The sequence below is a fragment of the Candida albicans genome, chromosome 2 (assembly GCF_000182965.3).
Source record: "Candida albicans SC5314 chromosome 2, complete sequence".
NCBI lineage: Eukaryota > Fungi > Ascomycota > Pichiomycetes > Serinales > Debaryomycetaceae > Candida > Candida albicans.
The window spans coordinates 1,218,639-1,245,930 of NC_032090.1; the positions used below are offsets into that span (position 1 = coordinate 1,218,639).

Genomic DNA, 27,292 nt, shown 5'->3' on the forward strand with positions numbered 1-27,292 from the left:
GAAATATATATTTATCACTGCGCGGAAATTAAAAAAAAAACGAAAAAAAAAAAAGATCCGAGGAAGTACTGACCGTTACTAGTATAACACCGCCGCGACCAACCGACTCATAACAACAACCGTTTGTTCCTTTTTTTTTCCTCATCATGAAGAAAAAACGGATAACCAAAACTTCGTATCTAATTGCGAAAATAGATTAAAGCACAATAAATATGTAAATGAATCAATCAATAAATATGTAAATGAATCAATCAATAAATAAATAAATAAATAAATAAATAAATAAATAAAAGTTATGTAAAAGCATAAATACAAAACATAAATAAATAGATGGGGTGGCGCTTTCCCAATATTTTCTGTTTTATTCTAAATAATTCTATAATTTAGCACCTTCCTCAAGACCATTAAGCATTACTAATCCTTCCTGAACAATAGTAGCTACATGAACACCCTTGTCATTATATACTTCACCTTGACACAATGCACGATTATGACTGAACCTCGTCACCTTGAATGTGAATGACATCCACTTGGTCACATCAAAATCATCATCATGAAAGTATATTGTGTGATCCAATGAAACTGAGAAATAATGTATGAATTGACTATGGTCGGCATCCTCAATTCTCAAGATTCTCAACAATCTTGTCAAATACACCGTGTCTGTCAATGATGCCATACCAACATACTGGTACTTGGAATCCAAGTTTGCCAAAGGCTGGTGGAAATCACCCTCATTTTCAATACCCCATTTGAAATACCAACTTAATTGTCTTTCTGCTGGTGAGATGTTATCTTCCTCTCTGGTATCTTCCAATGACACTACTTCTGGAAAAAATTTATGATAAGCCAAAAGTCTGGAGTTTACATCCGCCACTGGCAAGTCTTCGAGTTTATGCCTATTAAACCATTCATGTTTCGGTGTTTGAAATTCAAATGGTTTCACCCCAGTTTCTTCTATGGCCTTCTTTGTAGAAATTTTTTTCGTCAAAGACACATTGGCGGTATAAACAATGTCTTCGTATTGGTAAGCTTTTAATGAACGGTTGGCGTAATTTCTACCATTTGAAACTTCGTCAACGGCCCATTCCAAAGGTGCTAAATCGTCAACAGCTTTCACAAAATAGGAATGAAACAGGTGTGGCTTGAATTCCTTGGGAACTGACTCTATTGCCACTACTAATGCTTGTCCAGCTAAAAATCCACCAAATGCACCACGGGACCTTTTATCTGGTTTTGCTATTGGTTTTTTCCCTCTGTATAAATTAGGTCCAATCTTCTCAACACCAAACTCTTCCTCTAAATCGACAGGTTTACCTTCTGGGTATAATTTATCTCTAGTAACATTTTGAATCATAGTGTAACAAATTTTGCAAATTTAAACCGAATTGAATAAAAAAACAAGTAGCGTCAAACTAAAATTAAAAAAACAAAAAAAAAAAAAAAGAATTAAAGATGTAGACAGATTTGTGGATATTTATAATGGGGAAGTACTTTATGCAATAAAGAAGAAGAATAAAAAAAGAGTAATCAATAATGGCATTAAGAACAAATTGTGAATAAGTGCTTGCTGCGCGGATTTGTTTTTCTTTTTTTTTTCCAAATTAAAGCGAGGCTCAAAAGATGGGAGTGTGCACATAGTTCTCCATGTGAAATTTGTCCACGATTGCAAATTAACGATTAGACAGTCTTCATCATTTACTAACAACCATACACCGAAAAGATAGAATGAAAGCAAATATTACTTGGGTACCACAAGCACTTGTTGTTAAATGTAACATCTTACTTTGCTCTATATCAGAATTAGTCACGGCCGTCACAACTCAGTATTCATTGGAGATGCCAAACTTTTCCCTCTTCAAATCACAACTACATCATCTCCTTAATTGTGATCAAACAAGATAAGCACCGACTCTAAAACGAGAAACTTTGAATGTTGCATTTTGTTTGAAAATTTATATGAATACGAGCTTTTAGAAAATAAGATTACGAATTCAGGGTTGATTATGAAATTTTGAAATGTGGAGCGGACTTTTAAATTGTATAATGTCCCGACTCATGAAGTAAACACCGACACATACTAGGCACACTTTCCAAAGCAGAACATTAATATTGAATGGCTTTTTGAGATGGGATTTTGCCTGTTGGGGAGATTTTTTAAATAAACGTAAAAGCGGAACAGGTCATATATATTTATACTTTTATTCGGATGACCTCTTCGTCATATCGTAAGCCATATCAAAAGTGTATTGAAAACACAAAGAAAACTTTTTGACAACCCCTCATTCAATCGAATATTGCAACACGGAACTATAAAGTTTATTTCGGAAAAATCGATGGTCAGAAAAGGTATAGATTAAGATCACTGACAATTATCTCCGATATATTGGCTATCTCCGTTACAAAACTTTTCTCCCTCGGTGTAATTTGTCCCATATCTTCATTCACTTGGAACATTAAAGTTTAAAGTTGATACTTTTACAAGGAGTGTTGGTTTATGTATGCATGGAAAGATAATAAATTGGTCTTTAGTACTTTGCCACCTCCCTCGATGCTAGTGATTATCTACAAATTTTCAGTAATTGTATTTTGAAGTATTGAAGTTTAGTTTCATTTTGAAAACTCTATTTATATTTAAGTCAAGGCGAAAGAAAAATTAGAAATTCGTAAAACTAACCCTATAAACGCGATTTATCTGCTGTGTTACCAACACCATTATAAACAATGGTTAGTCCTTCCTGAACCACTGTTGCAATGCATTTATGTTTTTCATTAAAGAGAAACCCACGAACTAGTGTTCTATTATTTGAGAGTCTTTTCATTTGATATGTGAATGCCAACCAATCTTTGCAAATATCAAAATTGGAATCATCATCAGGTGTATAATCTTGGTTATGGAAATATATGTGATGGTCTAACGACATTGCGTTATAATGGAAAATATGAGCAGCATTTAAAGTAGTCCTCATTATATATGTGGCATCTCTACTTTCGTCGTACGTTTCATCTATTTCCAATGATGGAGCCCAAGGAATATGCAAAATTCTTGCCATTGTTGTAAGAAATGCAGAATCGGATAAATCAGCTAAACCCACATAATTGTAAATTGGATCCCTTACAGATTGAGAATCTTTTGGTCGCAATATCACTTTCTCCACTTTATGAATTTTCCCACTGGCATCTGGTAATTCTTCTGTAACTGCTTCAAGTGAAGCACCTGGCTCGGCATGGTTTCTTAACCCAGTGAATACCGTTAACCACCGTTCCGCAGCGTACTGGTCTTTTTCCTCAGGACATTCTCGATAATCAATAAACTCTTTGCCAAATGCATTTCTAACAAAATCTGTATGTTGTACTTGATGTAATTCATCGGGGTTTGGATATTTTAGTTGTATTGGTGGAACGGGGATACTAATGTTTGGTCCGGATCCTTCTTGGTGTAATGTTTTTGTGCCGGGCTTTCTTAAATTGACTAAACAGGTTAAACGATTTTTACCGTTTTGTTGAACAACAATAAAACGTTTACTTGAAATTGAATCATCATACAATTTGGTTACTGTATAATTCATTGGAGTTTTGGCATTACCGGCATTGATAAAATACAGATGATAAGAATCTGGAATAAAAACTTGATTAGTTGTTGAGTCTCGTGTAGATTCTATAGCCACAAGTAAAGACTGTGCAATCAAATGACCACCATATACACCTCTTCCTCCTGTAACTGGTAATCTCAATGGATGCGCCCCAACATAATGGGTTTCATCTAATTTAATTACTCGAAGTGCCTCTTCAAAATCTGGAACGGGATTAGGACCAGCCGTTAACTCAAGCATTTCTAAAATAAAGTAATATCAATTATTGATACTTTTTTGGAAAATTTTGTTTGAATCGAGATTTTGTTGAAACTGTAAGGAAATTAAAGTTTTATATAATATCTGCTGGAGAAGTTTGTGAGCGGGGGAAATGGTGGCAGCACTTTAACTCGGAATTAAAGTGATAATACCCCCACATTTGGTTACAGAAAAAGAAAAAGCCAGAACACCGTCAGCGCCGCAGAGTGAAAGAAAAAAAAAATTCCTCCTCACTTTTTGGTAGGAAACATACAAAAACAAACCCAAAGTGGTGGTGGTGGCAGAAATAGGAACAGTTTTTTGCTAAACTCGTTATGCTGTATCTCTAATGCAACCGTCCTTCCCTCTAATGGTAAACTTCTCTGGGTTATGAATTTTTCGAAAGAAAAAATTATTTTCCTTTTACATGTGAAAGTTTTCCATTCAAAGTATGAACAACGATGATCTCAACAAAAAATGTTGCAAAATAGACTCATATTTATTTTTATATACAGCCAACAATATTGAATGCTGTATTTGAAAAATATTCTAACATAAATGGAGACATATTCTAACAACTATAGCTGCAAGTATTGTTGAGCGTTTAATATTGTGTTTAAATGAATTGGATGTGTTTCCTTTCAATCGAGTTCAACCACATGGAGATGGAAAAAGAAAAAAATTAACTTAGATGAGAGAAAAAAGAAAAAAAAAACTTTTTGACAGTACGTCTAACAGATTATTGTGATGAACTAATCCCACATATTTCATGAAACAACATCCACTTGTCACGGCATATAAAGGCATTGATGACTTGCAACAATTGAAAAAATGGTTTTACGAGTATGATGACACAATAGACCATAGAAAAAAAGCAATATCAAAAGTAAAAGGATTGTTAACCAGAGGGAAATTACCACATGGAGTTGAAGCCACATCGCTTCTAACATCCATAGTTTTGGATGATTTGCAAAGAAAAGACATTGACTCTTGTGTGTTACAGTTATCTTACACCATGGCCTTGATTAGATTTGTTAATGGGTTGTTAGATCCCTATCAGCAGTCAAACTATGCCATTCCTATGCACCTATTGGCAAAACAATTGAACCTACCTACATATTTTGTAGAATTGCGACACATGGGGACTCATGAAAACTTGCCAAGCCTAGATATATTGAGAAGTACTTGTTCAAAAGCATTGACTTGGCTTTATGACAATTATTGGTGTCATGTGGAAGAAGCAAATCAGGATAAACAAGTTTCTATTGGGGGGCCATTGACTGATGCCGTTGAATTTCGAAGTAATGATCTAAGGACAAGAATTGAAGATTCTCAGATTTACAATAATTTGAAAGCGTTCAAGCGAATACGGAAACAAGATCTAAACAAGGTTTACGAGAAGAATGATACAACGAGCGATTTAGCTGCGACATATCATAGGTGTGTTCTGGACATAGTCGAATTTGCTAAAGAAAATTGTGATTTATTAGTGAATGTTTTATTGCTCAAGAATTACCTTATATACCCTTCTTCAAAAGTCAAAGATAAGAAACTGAAATTCAATCCCTTGATTATAAAATTGTATGAACCATTATTTGACGCATTGGGGTTGTCATTTAAACTCAAATGTTTTTCCAAGACTATCGAATTGATTGAGGGGATTCCTTTGAGTTTTGTGGACAAGAAGGTATATCGAAAGCTTGGTTTTACTGAAAAGTTTGAGTATGACGAACTCTTCCAAGTAATGGAATGGGTGTTATATTTCATGCAAGACCTTTTGAGAAACGAAAATGTTCCCCTGCCAGTCCACAACAAGAATGAGTTGGTAATCTTATTTTTGGACAGTCTCAAACTAATAGAACAAAAGATATCACAATCACTTTTGCCTAGTTTTGCAAAAATCTTGCAAGGTCTTTGTGACGTGGTGAACGATGGAGTTAAATCTGAAATTGATCCAGAAACTGTACAAAAGTTGGATGCTTGGAATAAACTGCTTAATAACCTACACGGTACAAAGAAGATTTTTGAGTTGCCACCATCCTTGGACGATTTATTAGGATTATCGCCGTCGCCTGGTCCAATCCCAGAGACAACTTCCAGCAACCCAATGAAACATGTCTTAGATGATGATGATGATGAAGAGGAAGAAGGTGTTCGTAGAAAGCAGCACCACTCGAGTGATAGTAAAACCTATATTTTGAAACCCCATAAGAATTGGAGGCCCGTTCCTTTTGGGACATGTATTTAGTAGATGCTGGTATAATGTATATATGACTTATTAATAAGTATGATGTAAGAAGTTGTTTCTCTCTTATCTTATCGAAATATTATGTAGTAGTGTATTAGTGTCAAATAGAAACAGGAACAGAAAAACAATTCCAAATCAGGTTGTGAATGCAACTTTAATCCACAGTACAACAACAAACTCCTTTTAGTCTCACTCAAATCAATCAATCAGTTGGTAAGGTGAAGAGAAAAAAGTAATATAGAGAGAGAGCGATAAAGAAAATAAAAGAGTGATTCATTTTATATCTCTATACCTCCCAATCAAATTCATTTTATTCTTACTTTTTTTTTTATTTATTTATTTATTCATTTTGTTTTGCATATTATAATACTATAAACTAGTTAGTACGATCCTATTGGTGTTTGTTTTAAACATAGATAAATTTATAATCTTATTTGCCTTCTTTTCCACTCCCTTCCCGCCCATTTTTCCCACACGAGTTAAATCTGAACTTGCTCCACACATCATTACAAGTAAAAAGTTTCGTATTTGTCCTTATATTGTAATAATCGCCACAACAGAAATCCATTTCTACAACTCATCTAAATGATTCCTCAATGGATACCTCAAAATATACAGAAAAGACTACTTCTATATGTGTTGCAACAACTATCATTGTTTTCCGAAATAGATTTGCCAAATCTTGAAGAGGTGTCATTAAATAACATCATCTTAAAAGATGTTGCACTTGATCCAGAAAAAGTGGGTAAACTACCTGGATGTAATTTAAGATATGGTCAAATCGGATCGTTGGAACTAACGACGATATCAGGTATAAGTGGTGTGAACATTGATGTCAATGATGCCGAAATTGTGATATCGCCTGACTTTGATATTGACGAGAATATGACTAATCAAGTAGCATTCCTGTTGGCCCAGAGTACTGCCAATTTAGCTAATACTATAATGTTGAATACCAACGATGGATCTGATATGAACGAAACGTCTGATCCGGCCCTGGAGGATGATGATGAAGATGATATAGATGACAAAATTACTAAACCAATACCACCGAAAAGGCGAACAAGCTCTGTTACTGGTAATAAAACTACTGCATTAGGTGGGGTAATGCAAAAAGCAGTTGAAATTGCATTACTGAGATTACTGATAAAAGTCAATTCATTAAAGATAAAAATCGTGTCCGATCTAACAGATCTTCAAATGGAAGTTGATTCGGTTAGTATAAACAGTACAAATGGAACAAGAACTGTAAGTATAAAGGGAGTCAAATTGAGGACGTTGAAACCTAACGTGAATCCAGGAGAAGGTTTCCAATCTGGCCATGCTCCTCAGAAAAAACAACAAGGTAGTGATAATGACTCACCAACGGATGCAAATAAGCATGGAAGCGAGAATGATAATGATGATGACGACGACGATTATGGTAATGAATCCTTAATGGATAGCATGGTTTTTTCCCATGAGGAAGCAAGCTCGATATATATGAGTGCAACATCACGATCTTTCGAAAAATCAGCAGCATCGGGAATACCAGGTGAGGTGGACAATAAAGCAACAGACAAGGAAGACTATTCTGAGGATCCTCCAATTATATTTTACATGGATGATTGTACAATTGAATTTGATGGATTGTCCACAATTTCGAACTTAGAAATAGAGGTTGGGAACATAAATTTAGCTTTCACTCCATTAACTCCAACCTTGGTTTCAATATTTCAAGGAGTTGCAAAAAGTTTGAAAATCAAGTATTATCAACAAAAGAAGAAAACAAAGAGTAGGCTGGCTCAGAGGAACGAAAAGTTTCCACAGTATACAAATGACAATGATGAAATTCCTGAAGATCAATCTGAATCAGACGATGCCTCACATGAACCTTTTTTCAATAGGTTTAAAGTTAATAGTTTTGTCATAAGTGCAACGTCAGCATTATCTGAGAATGGTTTATTTGCAAACAAGAACGGTATCAATATAATTTTTTTTAATATTAATATTAAACAGAAAAATGAATTACTACTATATGGAGGTGTTGAGACCTTCAAAATTATACGATTTGAAGATGATAATACATATGAGATTTTTCATTTTGATAAACCCCAAAGTGCTCCATCATCTGCGCCATCATATTCCGGTTCTAATGATGTGGCTGGCACGTCATCGTCATTATCTTCATCAACAGGTAGTGCCACTTCGAAAGCTGACATTCGTTTTGAAGTTTTCAAGAAATCTGAAGAGTCTGATGATTTAGAAGTAACTGTTTTGATGGCTAAAAGTGCACATTTTAATTTTGATCTCCAAAGTTTATTGATATTATCTAATTTTGCTAAAGCTGTTAGCTCTATATATGATGAATACGGACTTCTCAAATCTGTGATTGATAAGTTGGATACAAGAGATAAGAAATGGAGTGGTGGCACCAATAATTCTAAAATGCTGTCGAAAAGTGAATTTATCTTACAAACGGCAACAATTTTTGTGAATTTTATAATATCAGACGATTGTCAGCTCCAGCTTATAGTATTTCCCATCAAGTTTAATCTTCGTCAGGAGCAATTGACAATATCAAAAATATTACTTAACTGTACTAATGGCGATACTCAAGTAGAGGGTGTAATCATTTTAACAGACGTTAGCTTAATTACTAAAAACCAAGAGTTCAGAGCTTATTTTCAATCGACTAATACTACTACATCTGCTAATACACATCCATTACCTAGAAAAACCACTATGAATTCCAAACTTAGTGTAATTGTTCAAAAGTTCTCCCTGAATGTGTCTATGGATAGATTGAAATTCATTGGAGAAAAACTTAAGAATTTTTCTAATGAGTTTATCGAAAGATCACCAACACAGTCTAATTCCTTGGAAAATTCTTTCTTAAATGAGCCCGTAGAAAGGCAACGATTAGAAAGCTCACTCCATATGAACTCTTCGTTGTTTTCTACACGAAGACCAGGAAGACGGCTCGGTTTGGGATTTAATAATTCTCCTAGTGTTTTTTTGGGGTCAACTCGAGTTACCATGGCAAGTTTTCAAGTTTGTTTTAAAGAAGCAACATTTAATATCACCGGTGTATTTCCCAAATTTGGAAATTTTAGTGTACAAATGCTGGATATTTCTTTTTACAAGTTGAAAAATGATATTTTAGGGCATATACTTTCTGTCCTGGTACAAAGAAAGAAAGGTGATTTGGTAGAGAATTTAATACATCAATATCAAGATTTATCACCCAACAGTCTCGAATTCCCATTGCTACTGATCAAATGTAAACTTGGAGACAAAACGACTAAAATCGAAATCACTGCTAGAAATCTTGTGCTTGAATACTATACAAATTGGTTATTACTAATGGATAAAGAGGAATCTATTATTGACGCAGTTGAAGAAGAAATTATTGAAAAAGTGACTCCTTCACAACATTCTTCATCCCAGAATAAATTAGATATCAGATATTCGATGTATGACTGTATGGTTGGTTTAACACCAGGAAGGTTGAGCTGTAAAAGCTATTTGATTATTGGTAAGGGAGACTCTGACATTTCCTTTGGTGTTGATCAATTTTATGTCAAATGTTCCTTTAGAAACATATCCATGGTTTTAATTGATGATACGAAGAACATTCTACCATTTAGTGAGCCCAGTACCTCATCATCATCGTCTTCGTCATCTGCTACTCGCCAAACACCTTATGTTTATATTCAGCCATTAGACTATTATTCCAAGTTGGGTTATATTCATCTTGGTTTGATTAATGTTGCCCATGTTGGAATTACATTTAATACCGATATAGAAGCATTAAAGGACAGAAACGAGAAACTTGGAATTAAAGACAGTTTGACATTTGTGGATCTAAAAACAAATTTAGATGAATGTCAGTTCAACTTATGTGCTGATACTGCAAACACATTGATTCAGTTGGTTAACGATTTGAAATTACCATTGAATTTTAAAGATGAAGATAAAATGAAAGTGGATTTTGCTGATGGTATTAATGTTATGCAGGGTATTGATCAGAATATATTTAAAGGGTTGACAGAAACATTAACGGAATTAAATCTCAATGGCACAGAAAATGGGTCTACAAGTGAAAGCAGTTCTCAAGAAGCGTCATCATTAATGTTTGAGGAGGGGCACTTTGATAGGGGGAATCGATCACTATATGATAATTCACATGTTGATCCTCTTCATATAAACATCAACTTGTCGAAAGTCAAAATATACTTACATGATGGATATGATTGGAAAGATACTCGAAAGGCAATCCGTGGAGCCGTCAAGAATTTTGAAACAGCACAAACAGCAAAAACAGTGGCTAAGGAGAAGGAGAAAAAGCGTAAAGTTGAATTTGAAACTCGAGATATTGAAGTTCAGGAAGATGTCTTCCAAGAAACTTTGTTTCAATCAATTCATGTGGTTGCTCCTCGTAATCAAAATGCACGTGATATGGCTACCAGTATCAATTTAGATCTTCAGAATGACAAAGATGGAGAAAGTCGTGATGTATCAACTGCAAACTCTGGTAAGAGTTATAAGAATCTAAAATTAAGAAGATCAGCAAAGCACAAGCTTTTATTTGATTTGAAAAGTATTGAGGTTGGTGTCAATGTTTATTCAACAAGAGATCCTAGACGTGATAAAACCGATGAGAATATGAAATATGAATTATTGAATTTTATCGAGTTAAGAGTGGGAACAGTTGATATTTATGATAATGTGTCTACGTCAACATGGAACAAGTTTTTAAGTTATATGAATATACTTGGTGATCGAGAAATTGGAACCAGTATGGTGAAGGTTTCAATTTTGAATGTTAGACCTGATCCTGCAATGGTTTCTGGCGAAGCAATAATGAATGTATCGGTATTACCCTTGCGATTGCATATAGATCAAGATGCCCTTGATTTTTTGGTTAGGTTCTTTGAATTTAAAGATGAAAGATTTGAATTGCCACCAGATGAAATGGTTTATATACAAAAATTTGAAATAAGTTCAATCAAGTTGAAATTAGATTATAAACCCAAGAAAGTTGATTATGCTGGGTTGAGATCTGGTAAAGCAGGAGAATTTGCCAATTTTTTCACTTTGGATGGGTCCACTTTAACTTTACCTAAAGTCAAACTATTTGGAATACCGGGTGCACCCAAAATTGGTATTGGGCTAGGCAGGGCTTGGTTACCTGTGTTTCAACTGACACAGGTTATTGGTATTATATCGGGTGTGTCTCCATTGAGGTCTGTGGTTAACATTGGTGGTGGCTTTAAAGATTTGGTTGCAATTCCAATATCAGAATACAAAAAAGATGGTCGATTATGGAGAAGTATACAAAAGGGTACTGTTTCATTTGCCAAGACTACGGGGTATGAAATATTGAATTTAGGAGTTAAGTTGGCTTCCGGGACACAAGTATTATTAGAACAAGGGGAAGAAATGTTAGGTGGGGAAGGCTCTAGTGTAAGAAGTCCAAATTTAGGTGGACTGGATAATCGACGCAATTCCAATGCTTCAGATGAGTTACCTGTTGAAGTTGCAAAACCCAAATCCCAAAATAATCTACTTGTTAGTTCACAAATTTTGAATAAAGCATCAACAAAGATTGAAACTCATAGCTACGATACCAAAAAACTATATTCCAATATTGAATTAGATGATGAAGATATGGACGATAATAGGATTAATGGAATTAATAAAGAATTGCTCAGCAAATCAATATTTTTACTAGCCCCAGCAGAAGAGAAACTAGCAAAATTACAACCTCATACCAAAGGCAATCATGAAGGTCTTACTGAAGAAGAAGAAGACGAAGATGAAGATGAAGAGTATCAACTTTATGCATATGAAAATGAAGAAGAACTACAAGAAAAATTGGTTAGTCTTTATTCGAATCAACCAGAAACAATTGAGCAAGGTTTGAAATCGGCATACAAATCTTTGGGGACTAATTTCAAACTCACCAAAAAGCAATTGCTTAAATTAAGAAGGGAATTGGCTGAGACAGACACAATACAGGATTCCATGGTGACAGTATTGAAGAATTCTCCGATTATTTTGATGCGCCCATTGATTGGATCTACTGAAGCGGTTTCGAAATTATTGATGGGGGTGGGGAACCAAATAGATGGTAAAAAACTTGTGGAGAAAAAAGATAAATATCCTACCTAGTTTAGTATTTGTCTGTTGCCCACGGCACATTTATTATTATTTAGTTAATTTACATGTGGAGTTTATCTTTGTGTATATAGGAGTCTATTTTGTATAGTAATAGCTGGCAACATCAGCACGATTACAGTTTTTAAGGACTAAACGGTATTGTTTAGTCAAGTACAGATAAGAGCAAAAGATTTCGATTACCGAGTAGGTCTAAGGATATGTGATTCTCTAATGTATTTCATTGTTTGTATATTTTTGTGGTATTTTGGTTATGGATTTTTTTGCCATGAGGCGATTCTCTCCATCGTGTGAGAAAGGAACGATCTGATATACAATTTCCATCTAAAAGTGAGGAGAATTAATGTGTGTGCGGCAACAAACTAAAGAAGAAAAAAAAGAAATTCTGTGTGGGTTGATGCCCCATGTAATTAATTTTCCGCATAAATTTCAACCTTTTCTTTTTCTGACACCCTCTTCCTTCCCCCTATATTTTATCTTTTTCTTAAGTTTCTACTTACATCAAATTGTCCTGTTATATCACTTACACGAAGGGATGAGACAAAAAAGACTTTAATATATCTTACTTTTTTCAAAAGATAAAAGTTTTCAAAGAAACTTTTCCCCCTTTATTATAATTGAGTTTCGAGGATCTTCTCGTAACCATTTACCTCTCCAACATTCTTGGTACACACAGACGATTTTATCGTATCTAAGTGTGTGTGATGGGATGCTGCACTCTGGAGAGCATTTTTCATTATTATACACCAACTGTTAATTTTTCTTATCTTTGGAATAAATTAGTGTTGTTAAGATCACCAGTGGGTTACAAACATAGAAGTAGATTTTTAGTTTGGCTTATTTGAATATTTCTTTTTTAATTTTTTCTTTGCTTAAAAATCTTTTACGGCAATTTAATTGTCACTTGTGCAGCAAAGCATTGGCAGAAAAATTTTCCCATCGTGTTTGAATTTTTGTTATTCTTCGGGCGGTCCATTCAGATTTTATTTTCTACAATTCATACTACCCATATAGTTATGCTTCACATTATCTCATTGAATTACATAGGTAAAACTTAGTATGGGTCTCCTCCAATTGGTAAGACAGGACACAGGTACATTATAACGTGACCAGGTTTCGGAAAAAAAAGAAAATGTGAAAAAACGGCAAGGCAGAGAGGCACACACAAAAGCACACAAACCCACAAAGCCCACACATCACCACACATACACGTCAAACGACTACTAAAAAAAAAAAAGATAACAAAGCCCAAAAAAAACAATAAATTCAAAAAATTTCATACAATTTTTAACCTCTTCGCATCCATAAAATTTTTTTAATATCAATTTCACACATTATTATACATGATCAAAATGCCTAATCTCTTGTTCAACTACTAGTAATACACAATATTGATTGAATTTACTGGTCTTCCTCCTCCTCCTCCTCCTCCCTTTAGCCTCCTCTTCTCGTGGCCATTGCAGATTTTTCATTTCATTTCTTTTTTTTTCTTAATTAATTATTATTTAAACTTTATCTTTAGAATTATTCCGATCCTTCTTCTCATCATTTATATATAATATAGACAGTTTCATTTTTGCTTGAAAAAAATTATTTGCCTTCTTTATTTTTCTTTATTTTCATTTATTTATTTCATTTTTCATTTTTCTATCTAACCAAAGGGATTATTGTTAAAATAACAAGTTCATACATGTCATATTATTTATTGACACATAATCATAAATCTTACCTTCAATCAGTCCATTAATTCTTGTTTAATCAAGAAAAATTCTCCACATAAGTTATTTATCTTAGCTGTTTTTATTTTTTGAAATCCCGCCCATATGGTTTCTCCGTCCACAGATAAAGCACCATCCATTGTAGAGTTGACTCCAGAAACATATCAACAAGATGTTTCCTCAGATTCAATCGATTTGGAATCAGGTACAAAAAAGCTCCAAAATGAATCAGCTTTGCAATCACACGAGTATACTACCAATATCGATGAAACTTCATCAAGCAACACTGCATCCAAGTTGACTTATATCCAAAAATTGAAAATAAGATTTCCTTATTACAGATTAGCAATTGACATTTTTATCGGTTGCTTTTTCACTGCATGGTGGTTATCTATAGTCATTCAACCTAAACATAGACATCAATGGTTGATTCCAACGGTTATTTGGGGTATGATTATGGTGAGATTGATCACTTGGCACATAAAAATTTTACCATGGTTATTAAACAAAGTCAAAATTGTTTGGGATTTCTTTACTGGTTATGTGTATAAAGTTTTATCAAAAAAATATCAAAGATTAATCACTGGTGCTGTGATTACTGTTGGTGTTATTTTATTAGGTACATTTGTTCCTTCAGAAACTGAATATTCCAAAAGGAAAGATAGAGCCATCTCCTTTTTCGGTTGTATTGTTGCCATATTCTTATTGTTTGTCACTTCAAAAGCTCCTTCGAAAATTAATTGGAATGCGGTTATTGGCGGTATGTTGATGCAATTTATTATTGCATTATTTGTTTTGAGAACTAAGTGTGGGTACGATGTATTTAATTTCATTTCCACTTTGGCAAGAGAATTATTGGGTTTCGCCAAAGATGGGGTGGCATTTTTAACTAATAAAGATGTCTCTCAATTAGGAATGTTCTTTTTCACCGTGTTACCTTCAGTGGCTTTTTTCGTGGCGTTCATTCATATTTGGTATTATTTCGGTGTTATTCAATGGGCCATTAGAAAATTTGCTTACTTTTTCTTTTGGACATTAAGAGTTTCTGGTGCTGAAGCCATTACAGCTGCTGCCTCTCCGTTTATCGGTATTGGTGAAAGTGCCATTTTAATTAAAGATTTGATGCCATATTTGACTAAAGCAGAATTACATCAAATCATGACTTCAGGGTTTAGTACCATTAGTGGTGCTGTTCTTGTTGGTTATATTGGTCTTGGTCTTAATCCACAAGCTTTGGTTAGTAGTTGTGTCATGTCAATTCCTGCATCTCTTGCAGTATCAAAATTAAGATACCCTGAACTTGAAAACCCAATCTCAAGTGGTACAGTAATGATTCCAAAAGTTGAAGACCCTGAAGAAGCAAGGGAAAAATCAAAAGATGAACCTCAAAATGTCTTGCAAGCATTTTCAAATGGGGCCACTTTAGGGTTGAGAATTGCCGGGACAATGATGATTCAGTGTATGTGTATTATTGGACTTGTTGCCTTATGCAATGGTATTTTAACATGGTTTGGTAACTATTGGAACATTGATCATTTGACTTTGGAATTGATGCTTTCCTACATTTTTTACCCAATTGGATTCTTGTTGGGTACTCCGCGTAATGAAATTTTGCTTGTTAGTAAATTGATTGCTTATAAATTCATTCAAAATGAATATGTTGCTTATAATTTGTTAACAAATGAAGCTCCTTATAATGAAATGTCTAAAAGAGGAACATTAATTGCCACCTATGCTTGTTGTGGGTTTGCCAATTTAGGTTCTTTGGGTATTACTTTGGGTGTTTTGAATACATTGACAAACAATTCTAGAGCCAAAGATATTTCTTCAAGTATTATATCTGCTTTGTTCTGTGGTGCCATTGCCACTATGTTATCTGCTGCCATTGCTGGTATGGTTATGCATGATTTAAACACTTTCCACATTAACTAGTTACTAAACTAGTTTTGATACGTGTACGTCAGTTATGTTAATATTGTATGTATAAATTGTATGTTAATGTGACACACAGTGTAGAATTTGAAAATTTGCATAATTGTATGTCGTGTAGGCTGTTCAATAAAACGATTATGAGTTACGGGTTCAATTTTAAAGAAGAAAAAAATACATTCTTGACTCCATTTAACAGATCTCAAAGTACACGCTCAATCTTTATATCAGTCATCTAGTGATCAATGTCTTCAGAGTCGTTACCAATATCATCTTCATCTTCTTCATCATCATCAAATCGCAAGAAAGCTAATGAACTGGTATTAGAAGAAGCTATTGTCCGTAGTTCTATTGATACTATTGATCTAATAACTCCCAAAAAACTCAGTAATTTATCTATCAAAACAACTGCAGATGACTTACAATCAAATATTGAAGGATATCAGGAATTTTTATCTAATGCCAACACTTTGTTTGGAGAAAGACCTTTGGCTGATTATCAATATCTATGGTTGGAAACAATTTATCGATTAACATTTACTTTGGTCAAATTAAAGAAATCATTTAGTCAATTGTATCTACATGCACAACCGTATGAAATTGAATCTATTGGTCCAAAGGCAATTGTGTTAAATGCTAAATTGATGCAAGCTACAGAAGAATTGAGTATACTTATGTGTGAGTTTTTCAATAATGCCCTTTCAATAGTAGTTGCGTTTGAGAATAGAGTGCAAAGTTTGATTGGACAATGTTTAAAATTATTATTACTTGAAGAAATGGAAGATGATAGATTTGACCATATCTCTAATGCGGTATTACAACAGATCCAGGTGTATTTGATTAATCATAAGGTTGGCATTGAAATTCTTATTAGATTTAGTGAAACGGTTTATAAATTGGGTAAATCACCCTTGATTTTACCACTTTTACAAGAATTTGATCCTGAGCTACCTATGAATTTGATTGCTTCCAATGCTATCAATTTGGTCGATGTGATGAATTTTTATCGTTATGTTTCATTCAATTTAGTGTCGTTATCAGTGAATGACAAAAAATATGCCAAATTGGCAGAGATTTATTTCAGAATTTTGTTAGCTTTCCCTAATTTGAATTTAAAGTTATACGTTAAAGATGAAGATGAAAAGGGCATGTTTAGGGATAAGCGCGATGAATTCATTATCAATTTACTGGAAAGACAAGAGCTTTCGTTGATGTATGTGTTAAATTATCTTTTAGCTGTTGGATCATTACGAAAGCTACTCGAATCGTCTCAGTTGTACCAAAAAGAGTTGTCATTTCTTGTTAATAGTGTTTCCTTGTCACTTTCTAAGGATATAGACAAATTGGCGTCACAAACAACAAGTACAAGATCAAGTATGGTGTCTATACCGCAATATAATATGGAAATCGAAAGAAAATTGGAAATTGAAAAAAAATTGGCGAGTAGTAAATACAAATACAGTTCTTTAAGCAGTGTTATATTCAATGGTTCATACAAGGAAAAACTACGATTAGTAGTGAATTTCGGTGAATCTTTACTTGCTCCCAATTTACTTGTGAAAAAATTGAAAAACAAAAGTATCGATAACAATGATAGTTATGTTGAGTCGAATAAAGTTGTAGAAAGGTTGATCCATGCAATGAACAAAATTGAAGAAGATTTATTAGCAGTTTTATAGTGTTTTAGATTTTAATTAGTATCTATGTACTCATCTACAACAGCCATTAACCGCTTTAGAAACGCTTTAGTATAACTATCAACATCTAAATCAAGAAGTCCTATCACTATGTTCATTCCTTGAGGTGATGAAACCACATTGAATTGTAAATGAGACAGGAACCCATTATCTTGACTGAACCAACATGGTAATGGCATTTTCCCAACATTCGAAATCTCCATGGTTGACCGTTTATGTGTACCTATCTTTGATTTAAGAAACGATCCAATATTAATGTATTTCAAAAGTCCAACAAAATAGAATGGATGACGAGAGTCAAGATCACGTTGTAAACGTTTTGTAATGTAATTTGTGGTAGCAATTGGATTGGTGATTGGTTCGATATCTATACTACTTTCAGCCACGGCAACCTGAAACATATCCAAATCATAATACCTTCTACCATTTAATGGAATCGCTATAGACATAGACCTATTAGGGTGAAATTCTTGAAATGTTTGTAAGGCAATGGTAATGAGCCATGGCGTTAACTTTGTTGATGTAGATCTGGTAATGGCTAACATTTTTGACACTATATCATTATTCAAATTAATCACACTAAAGTTTGTATGTTGATTCAACGATATGGGTTTATTTTGAAACATTGGGTATTTATTGATGTTTGGATAAGTGAAGTAAGCCACTAACTTTCTCATCCAATTTGGTAACCATAATTGCAAAGCTCCTCTTATTAAAAACCATATTGGTGTTTTGTATAAGGAACAAACCTCAGTTACTGATTCAGACAATGAATCCACTTCTTTACTCAAAACATTTTGAAATTCAGCATCATCACTGGTATCTAGTAATAATCGAAATAATTCTTTATGGAAGAATGCTCCACCATTACCATCAAAGTAAGCATGGTTACAACAAATAGTTATTATACTGTCTTTTATAAATAATTTCCATAAAGGTTTGGTACAATTCATTTCAAAATAAATAGTGTTCAAAAATTCAAAAAATTCTGGATTGACATCATATTCAGTATACTCAACAACAGAGTCAAATGTAATGGGGATACTCTTCAATACATAATCTCTATAATCATTGTCAGTGCTACCAAAGAAATTGCAACCTAAAATTGGATTATCTTTAATTAAGTGTGATAAGGCTCGGGATAATTTGGCTTTTGTTATAGGGAAAGGGTATTCAACAGTTATATTAAAATTCAGATAATACTTGTTTTCAGTACGGCATATTTGATATCTTTCAAAAAATGAGGCTTTACGTAAGCTTGTCATGTTGTTGGAGACTTTGAAAAATTTATAAGGTATTATAATGGATATAATAAATACAAAGAATACAGTAAATCAGATTTTGTCCTCCCCAGAAAAAGAAAAGTGAACGAAAAGATCTAAGAGAGATACAGATTCAACAAAACATTAACAATTTTTTTCTTACACAGTAGTAGGTTTAACACTATCTTGGTGGAATCTTATGTTTAACTAGTGATTACTATAGGTCTTTAATTCCTGGTAAAATAGATGGTTATAAAAACTTAAGTAAAATGGTAAGATTGAAAATCAAAAAAATAAAACCAAAGTGCTTCGGGCGAGGGTCGAACTCGCGACCTTAAGATTATGAGACTTACGCTTTAACCAACTAAGCCACCGAAGCAATTTGATGTCATCAGAAGTTGACTTTTTTAACAAGTCTATGAGCTATAATATCATTTTCCTTCTCTAATTATGTTGGTAAGGATTAGATATTTGTTGTGGTTATACTTTTCATATTTTAAATTGATGCACAAAACAAGTATATATAAAATGTGTAATTACTGTGATGACAAGAGCATGAGAATACTGACCCTAATGCCACAAAAAATAGTGACAATTGTTATTCTAAAAGTAGGAATTGTTATTTCTGGCTTTTCTATTGAAAAGTGATTTTGAGATAATTTGGTGTAAGAATTGAAAGAAAAAATTGATAATAGTCTAAATTGTAGAGCAATTTACCACAATAACTTCAACCAAACACAAAACATATCAAAGGATATCAAAACTGTAGTCTGTTCGTTTTGATATCCTTTTAAATATTAAAATACTTTTACCCAAGTATGACTCTTAAAACAGGTTTCGTAAAATTCTTGTCTACACACCAAAGTAAATAAATTATCTGACAAAGTAAAAAAAATACGCGAGATGCTATCACAAATTAGGAATAAACTTTAAAATTCATAACGTAATATCTCTTGTTATAAGAAACTGTAGTGGAAATATAACACTGACAATCAAAGATAAAATATCCGTTCAACTCAATAGAGTATAAAATATAGTTAGAGCATCCAAATTGTATGGTGGAGAAGGAAGTGGGTGAATCCAAGCATGCATTTTGTAAATTGGTGTACCAAGATAACATATCGTTTTTGCGGAAAATAATTGATATCCGGACTGATCTGGTGTACTCCATTAAGTGCTGTTTAGTAGGTGGGGTAGATTTCGGTAAGGTTTTTCTTTTCTTAGGTTTAGTACCGATTCTCCCAACCATTACTAGTAATGAGTTTGTATAATTTATGCAGTATGGGTATTGAATGTGGGGAGGAAAAAAGAGAAACTGGAAGTATGCCCCAGAAAAAAAAAACTAAGACGGACAATTGCAAAGATGGAGCTTAAACACAAATTGTAATTATATATATGGCAACAACAGGACTGGAAAATATTTCTTTGATTTTAACACATTTTTTTTTTTAAATTCATTCTTCCAATACAAAAAGAAGTGTTTTGTTTTATAAAGAGGAAAACCAATAAATCATGTCAATATTATTAAGAGAACCTCCAGAACATATTTACCATACAATTCAAAAACAAAATCTTGACGCAAACCAAATCTCGAACACTGTGGCAATTCCAAGCTCTCAAGAACCAGGCCATTCCCACATTTACAGAAATGCTTATAATCCTAAACATTTGTTTTCTACTCCATACCCTGGAATTGACACGTTGTATGATACTTTTGAATTAAGTGCCGCGGTGAATGCCGACAAACCTTGTCTTGGTAGTAGAATCAAAAATAGCGACGGTACTTTTGGAGCATACACGTTTCAAACATACCATGAAATACGTGAAAGACGTAACAATCTTGGATCAGGTATTTTTTACGTGTTGGAAAACAATCCGTACAAGACTGACAGCGATACTCATAAAAAATTGAGTTATGATTCAGAAAAGAGCAAAGATTCATTTGTACTTACTGTTTACTCACATAATCGTCCAGAATGGGCCTTGTGTGATTTGACTTGTGTTGCCTACTCAATTACCAATACTGCATTGTACAGCACTTTGGGCCCAGAAACTAGTGAATACATTTTGGAATTGACGGAATCCCCTATAGTTGTTTGTACAAAAGATAAGGTTCTTGATTTGATCAAATTAAAGAAAAACAACCCAGAAAAATTACGGAATTTAATTGCCATTATCTCCATGGACAAATTGGAGTTGGAAGATAACAAATTGACTTCTTTAGCTCATGAGAATTCAATCAGTTTGTTTGATATGGGTCAAGTTGAAAAATTGGGGTCCCTTAACCCATTGGCACCAATCCCACCTAAACCTGATGATGTTTTCACCATATCTTTCACTTCAGGTACCACTGGTGCTGCACCTAAGGGGGTCGTTTTAACCCACAAAAATTTGGTGTGTGGAATCACTGTTCACGTTGCTGGATTTGGGTTGGTTCCTGGACGTATCCATTACAGTTTTTTGCCTTTGGCCCACATATACGAGAGAGTTTTTCTTCAATATGGTTTAATATCCGGTATGAAGATTGGATATCCTCAGGGTCCACTGCCAACAACCTTATTTGAGGACATTAAGGTATTAGAGCCAACATTTTTGTGCTTAGTGCCAAGAGTTTATACAAAGTTGGAGGCAGCAATTAAAGCCCAAACAGTGGACAGTGACAAGCCCTTAATGAAGTATTTGTTTACAAAAGCCATTAATAATAAATTGGAGTTGCAACAACAGGAAGACCATGTTAATCCTAGCAATTTGGCTTACGACTGGTTGTTGAATCTGTTGCGGAAAAAGATAGGTATGAAAAATGTGGAGCTTTTTGTTACTGGATCAGCCCCGCTTGCAGAGGAAACTTATTTCTTTTTAAGGGCAGCTTTGAATTTACCACGGGGATTCCACTCTGGTTACGGGTTAACAGAAAGTGTTAGTGGTTGCTCTGTGTCTCCTGGCCATGCCAACAAATTCTCGTCAGGTCCAATTGGTGTGTCAACAGAAATGAGATTGAGAGACATTCCAGAAATGGGATACTTTGCTAAAGATGAAGTAGGTCCTCGTGGAGAATTGTTATTAAGAGGACCCCAAATTTTCCCTCGTTACTACAAGAACCCTGAGGAAACAGCCAAAGCTTTTGACGAAAATGGCTGGTTCTGTACAGGTGATGTGGCACACATTGACGCAGCTACTGGAAGAATCAACATTATAGACAGAGTGAAAAACTTTTTCAAATTGGCACAAGGGGAATACGTCAGTCCAGAGAAGATTGAAGGGTTATATTTGGCACAATTCCCTTATATCTCTCAATTGTTTGTCCATAGTAATTCATTACAAACATATCTTGTTGGTGTTGTAGGGTTAGATCCAACAACCATTGCCAGTTACATCAAGAAGAGATTTCATGATAAGATTGAAAAAGAGGCAGATATTCTCCAGTTTTTGAACTCTCCTCAGAATAAAAAGATTATGTTACAAGATATGAACAAGGTCATTGCTAAGGAGTTGCAAGGTTTTGAAAAATTGCATAATATCACAGTTTCTTTTGAGCCTTTGACAGTTGAAAAGGGTGTCATTACACCAACAATGAAAATCAGAAGACCAATTGCTGCCAAATACTTCCAAAATGAGATTGATCAAATGTATGAAGAAGGCTCTTTGGTGAAGAATGGAGCTTTATAGGGTCTGTATCGTAGAATAGGATCTAGTTATTGAAACCCTTATATGCTACAATCGAGTTACTGTTCTAATTTATGTATTTGTAAATCGTTATCCCAACACTATTATATCAAGGTTGGCCTTGTTTCTTTTAAGGACACTTCTCACCTACAGAGTTTTGAAGTAAGAACAATGTTCACAATTTGCATTGTACTGGTGATACCCTAACAGCTCTATATAAATCAACAACCTAGTTTGATTGTCTAATACATTTCCACCCCTGTGTTCTATCTAGTAGCAAATGGCATCGCAACATGACATCTTGATACAATTTCTAAATAATTTGGCTCATTCTCTGGAGTAATATGACCATGTCTAATCAAAAAATCCACTATTATCAACCCGCAATTCGGTTTAAATTCCTTGTTATGAAGTTTTTCCAATACTTGATCAACATCCAAAAGTTGAAAGTCTTCAGCTTCCCCATCTTGCGGTTTGATAATATTTTCTTCATCGTCAAATTTGATGTCATACGTATATTCTACCTCTGGTTGTACTCTTCCATCTTTTGTCAAGTACATATATGACACGACACCAGTGCTTTTAATATGCGACTTTACAAATTCCTCCTCCAATCCAGCTTCCTCAAAGCATTCCTTGATGACAGTTTCAGTTAGGCCATATGGATACCCCAACCCACCTGCAACAGTATTATCTAATTTTCCTGGATAAGTTGGTTTTGTAGCTGATCTTCGAGGAACCCAGAATTTCAATTTCCCATTTGATGAGTTCTCTGGAGGGACGTATCCATTAATATGAACACCATACGTTACTACCCCCAATAAAACTGAGAATGCTCTTTCAATTAACATGTATGGGACACTGCTCGGATTATAGACAGTGTACAACTCATTTCTCCAACCTTTATCAAGCAATTCGTGAAACTTAGGATACTGTCTCCATTGATTACCAATATCTTGAAAAAGGGCATTTCGTTTCTCAAAGGAATCATATTCACTTCCTATCTTTATGGTCTTGGCATCACCATCAAATTCAAATGATGGAGTATGTTGAAAGAATTGAGCAACAAAAGGTGCAATATACCCTAAAACTGCCCTGGCATCGTGCGTTAACAATTTATAGTAAGTATCATTGAGTCGAAAAGAGTCAACTTCATTTATGACATTTAGCAAAGACTGTACCATTTCAATTATTCAGTCAAAAAAAAATTGCCAAGTTTCTGATGTAAGTCAGACTATGAAAACTCGTATCTCGTCTTCAAGACATAGTTTTCCTCCAGATTAGAAATGAAAAGAATTTTTTTTTTTGAGTTTTTTTTTGATATCGTTACCAAAATACTAGACAGGATAATTAATCACCCTCTTAATAATGTCAGGGTCATCAAGGTCCCTTCTTAAGGCCATAGAAACGTTATTCTTAGACTGGCCCGACGATGAAAAACAGAAAGAGCACCGTCAAAATTTAGATGAGGTAATGACCCAGTATTTGGACAAGCATAATAACTTGGCAACGCTTCTACTGACAACTAGTATGAACGATGAATTGTACGTAATATATGATAAATACATAAAACCATCTGAAGATATATTACGTGAATATGTGTTTCTTGATATACTCAAAGAAGTCCTGTCAGTTTTTAATATTGATGAAATTAATTTGTGGCTACGAACATATTTGAAACCAGCGTTGGATAGTGCAGGATACTTTTCACAATTTGTCGATAAAGCAAGAGATCTTATTAGGAAAATAGCTATCAACTATTTGCAAACAAATGACGAGAGTCTAAACTTTGAAAGAGGAAGAATTGGAAGTATAGTCATGCACCAGATCATGGAGATTTACCTCAACAACAATAAAAGGCTAGAATATCTAAACTTGGAACCGAATGATAGCCAGTCATATCAAGAGAGGGTGCGGTTTATTAAATTCAACTGCTTAAATTTGCTTCAAGAGTATGGGTTGAAGCATATATCTAATTACACTAAATTACTAGATCAACATTTGAAGGATCCAACTGAAAGATTAGAAACTTTAAATTTATTCCTGAAATTAGTTGCTACACAAAGCTCGCAGGTCTCGTATATTATTGAATCAGATTTGTTTTCAGATCTATTGAAATGCCTTCTATATGATTTTAATGATGCATCAGTTTTTGCTTCGGCCACTGTGTTGGTGATGCTAATACCACAAGTTAGTACTAAACTTGGTCAACACTTACCGGACTTATTTGCCATCTATTTGAGGTTAGTTAACTGGCATGAGCTAAACAAATATGTAACAAACCGTTATGAATTGTTTATGAATTACATGAGTGAAGATTTCTTGTCGTGGAAAATCGATAATACAGGGAAAGAAGCACACGCGACTGAAATCATATTTGACTGGCAATATTATGGGACTTTGTTGTATGGGCTATTTGTCTTGAACTTTATCGAATTTTCAGCAGCCCCGTTGAAGTATTTGCAACAGCATAAACCAAAATTAATCACTTTGGTGTTGCTCGAGGGAATTGAAGCCAACATCGAACATGCAACCAAAATGGAATCTTTTGCCATCGCAAAGAGTAAAGAGTTTTTACAATCTTTATTGTTACATCCAAAGATGATCAGTTTAGATACTTCTCAACAACGTGAACTTGAAGCTCCCGTTGAATGGATTCTACAACAAAACACAGGGTCGATTTCTTCGGAAGATATAGCTATTTCATGTTTGAGTTTAAACCCACACATTATGGCCGATGAAGCTTTCAAGAGAAACAACATACCTCATGATCTTTGGTTTTCAAAGCGTGACTCAGTCAGTCAGAATGAATCACATCATCTACTCTCAAGGAACTCATCATTGGCTGGTCCAATGTATATCAATGTTAAGGAGAGTCATACAAACAAACTTCTATCACAACAAGCCATAAATGGCAGAAAAATGTCTATAATACCTACAAACTTGATGATTGAAGATGATTCCAACAATGGAGTTAAATTCAAAGAAGTCAAGTTTAGCGACGACAACATTTCTGATGCAGATATATCATTCAATGGTGGACTGTCTGATAATATCATGGGCAACTCCTCATTATCACTTCGAAACTTTCAGGAGAATCACAAAACAACGGACCCTATTCCGGAGTTACTATCTACACATGAAAAATTATATGCAAAACAAGGAGACAATGATTCGTCTTATAATGACGATAAGAAGTCTGTAAACAATTTTATTAATGACAAGGGAAAATACGAACTAAGATTGTCTCGACCAATTTCATCACCAACCACAAACGTGGAGACATCAAGTGTGTTCAAAGCATCACCACTTTCAAATGGAGTGAAAAATAATGCCGACACAGTTACCTTAAACTCTGTGAATATTCCTAAAACTATTAGCGGAACTGCGATCGATTTTTACCAGAGAGAGTTATTATTGTACAAAAATGAGTTAGAATTTTCAAGCTACATGAAACATTTGAACAAGTTTTATTATTTGAAATTAAAGCAAAATAAACAACAAGAAACTGTCGAAGCAAGAGTTGATACTAAATATGAGAGTTTAAAAGTTGTATTGGATGAGACAAAAGAAAAGTTGACAAAATTATCCACTGATCATGACGAGGAAAAGAAAATATTGATTAAAAGATTGGAAGATTTGAACTTGGAGAAAGAAAAATTGACCAGAGAGCTCAATGACACCATCAGCAAGACATCTTCTGATTTACTGAAGTATGATCTATTAATAAAGGATGTTATACCCACCAAAGATTATGAGATTGAAAATTTAAAATTGAAATTATCAGCATTGGAAGAAAAATTGAAAGAGAGACCTGAAGAAATGCATACCACAGATAGTGAGACCACAACTCAGTCACATGTAGAAGTTGATGCTACCGTCTACGACTTGAGAACAAAGTTGCAACTTGTCAATGAAAAATATAACCAAACTGCACAGGAGCTTAAATCATCCAATGAAGCCTATGATAAGATGGTTAAAAAGTACGAAGAAAAGCTAAAAACTTCAAAATTGAATCTTCACGAAAACCTAAATTCGTTCACCAAAGAAAACGAAAAGAAAATTCAAGACCTATTGACCACTATATTGAAATATGAGAATCTTCTTGAAGAGAAAAACTCAAAAATATTACAGTTGTCTTCATCAAAGCCAATTTCCATACCTATTGGCACACCAAGGCCAAGCACCAGCAGCAACAAGCTGTCGAGACATGACTCGTATGATCCTATATTTAGTTCGTCGGCTTATTCACCTTCACAACTACTACAACAACAACAACAACAACAGCCATCGCCTCACCATCATCATTCTGGTAATGACATTACTGCTATACAGCATTCTACTCCTATGGGACAACTATCAAGTAGTTATTTCCCACCACAACCTATCCGCAATAATTCTGCACCTATTACAAGTACTCCAGCTGCCTCACAGCAAGCAATTCCAATTATAAGAGGCAGAGGTGGTTATCAAAAGAGATCTAAGAAATTAATGTGATGCCACTAACACGTTGTCAAGCTATTAATTTTAAATAGAAAATAGGGAATGTAATAATGGAGGGGGAAATTAACAGTATTATGGACATAAGTCGTGCATAATTGATTCCCCTAAGCCGACACGCAACTTTTAGTTGGTATTATTATTGAATAATTTTTTTTTTGTCTATTTTGGTTTACGTGTTGTGTTTTCGCATTGTCTGATAAAACACACACTGAAATTTTTTTTCTGAAAAACTCTCTCTCCAAATAATATAATATAGATCTCCACCATTCTTGTTACTTCT

The 27,292-nt window shown here is 34.2% G+C and overlaps 10 protein-coding genes and 1 non-coding gene across 11 annotated transcripts; 6 read left to right on the forward strand and 5 right to left on the reverse strand. All coding sequences in view use genetic code 12, as the record gives it.

Annotated features, from left to right (window-relative positions):
* Nucleotides 1-376: 376 nt before the first annotated feature.
* CAALFM_C205980CA (uncharacterized protein) lies at nucleotides 377-1,357 on the reverse strand (the record flags this gene model as incomplete). The annotated part of the gene is made up of 1 exon (XM_709199.2): nucleotides 377-1,357. One exon carries the CDS (start codon nucleotides 1,355-1,357, stop codon nucleotides 377-379), a length of 981 nt encoding a protein of 326 aa, XP_714292.2.
* Nucleotides 1,358-2,678: 1,321 nt separating this feature from the next.
* Nucleotides 2,679-3,833, reverse strand: CAALFM_C205990CA (uncharacterized protein; the record flags this gene model as incomplete). Its single annotated transcript, XM_709198.2, has 1 exon — nucleotides 2,679-3,833. The coding sequence occupies one exon, from the start codon at nucleotides 3,831-3,833 to the stop codon at nucleotides 2,679-2,681; it is 1,155 nt and encodes a 384-aa protein (XP_714291.1).
* Nucleotides 3,834-4,599: 766 nt separating this feature from the next.
* On the forward strand, nucleotides 4,600-6,078 carry LAS1 (rRNA-processing protein; the record flags this gene model as incomplete). Its single annotated transcript, XM_709197.2, has 1 exon — nucleotides 4,600-6,078. The coding sequence occupies one exon, from the start codon at nucleotides 4,600-4,602 to the stop codon at nucleotides 6,076-6,078; it is 1,479 nt and encodes a 492-aa protein (XP_714290.2).
* A 585-nt stretch (nucleotides 6,079-6,663) lies between these two features.
* Nucleotides 6,664-12,234, forward strand: SPO72 (Spo72p; the record flags this gene model as incomplete). The annotated part of the gene is made up of 1 exon (XM_709196.2): nucleotides 6,664-12,234. One exon carries the CDS (start codon nucleotides 6,664-6,666, stop codon nucleotides 12,232-12,234), a length of 5,571 nt encoding a protein of 1,856 aa, XP_714289.2.
* A 1,829-nt stretch (nucleotides 12,235-14,063) lies between these two features.
* On the forward strand, nucleotides 14,064-15,890 carry CNT (Cntp; the record flags this gene model as incomplete). The annotated part of the gene is made up of 1 exon (XM_709195.1): nucleotides 14,064-15,890. One exon carries the CDS (start codon nucleotides 14,064-14,066, stop codon nucleotides 15,888-15,890), a length of 1,827 nt encoding a protein of 608 aa, XP_714288.1.
* A 242-nt stretch (nucleotides 15,891-16,132) lies between these two features.
* CAALFM_C206030WA (uncharacterized protein) lies at nucleotides 16,133-17,566 on the forward strand (the record flags this gene model as incomplete). The annotated part of the gene is made up of 1 exon (XM_709194.2): nucleotides 16,133-17,566. One exon carries the CDS (start codon nucleotides 16,133-16,135, stop codon nucleotides 17,564-17,566), a length of 1,434 nt encoding a protein of 477 aa, XP_714287.2.
* Nucleotides 17,567-17,577: 11 nt separating this feature from the next.
* On the reverse strand, nucleotides 17,578-18,849 carry CAALFM_C206040CA (N-acetyltransferase; the record flags this gene model as incomplete). Its single annotated transcript, XM_709193.2, has 1 exon — nucleotides 17,578-18,849. One exon carries the CDS (start codon nucleotides 18,847-18,849, stop codon nucleotides 17,578-17,580), a length of 1,272 nt encoding a protein of 423 aa, XP_714286.2.
* A 302-nt stretch (nucleotides 18,850-19,151) lies between these two features.
* tM(CAU)3 lies at nucleotides 19,152-19,225 on the reverse strand. The gene has a single exon. It is a non-coding gene; the product is annotated as a tRNA-Met (tRNA).
* Nucleotides 19,226-20,358: 1,133 nt separating this feature from the next.
* Nucleotides 20,359-22,512, forward strand: FAA2-1 (Faa2-1p; the record flags this gene model as incomplete). Its single annotated transcript, XM_709191.2, has 1 exon — nucleotides 20,359-22,512. One exon carries the CDS (start codon nucleotides 20,359-20,361, stop codon nucleotides 22,510-22,512), a length of 2,154 nt encoding a protein of 717 aa, XP_714284.2.
* Nucleotides 22,513-22,775: 263 nt separating this feature from the next.
* Nucleotides 22,776-23,693, reverse strand: CAALFM_C206080CA (uncharacterized protein; the record flags this gene model as incomplete). Its single annotated transcript, XM_709189.2, has 1 exon — nucleotides 22,776-23,693. The coding sequence occupies one exon, from the start codon at nucleotides 23,691-23,693 to the stop codon at nucleotides 22,776-22,778; it is 918 nt and encodes a 305-aa protein (XP_714282.2).
* A 184-nt stretch (nucleotides 23,694-23,877) lies between these two features.
* CAALFM_C206090WA (uncharacterized protein) lies at nucleotides 23,878-27,006 on the forward strand (the record flags this gene model as incomplete). The annotated part of the gene is made up of 1 exon (XM_709188.2): nucleotides 23,878-27,006. One exon carries the CDS (start codon nucleotides 23,878-23,880, stop codon nucleotides 27,004-27,006), a length of 3,129 nt encoding a protein of 1,042 aa, XP_714281.2.
* Between the last annotated feature and the right edge of the window lie 286 nt (nucleotides 27,007-27,292).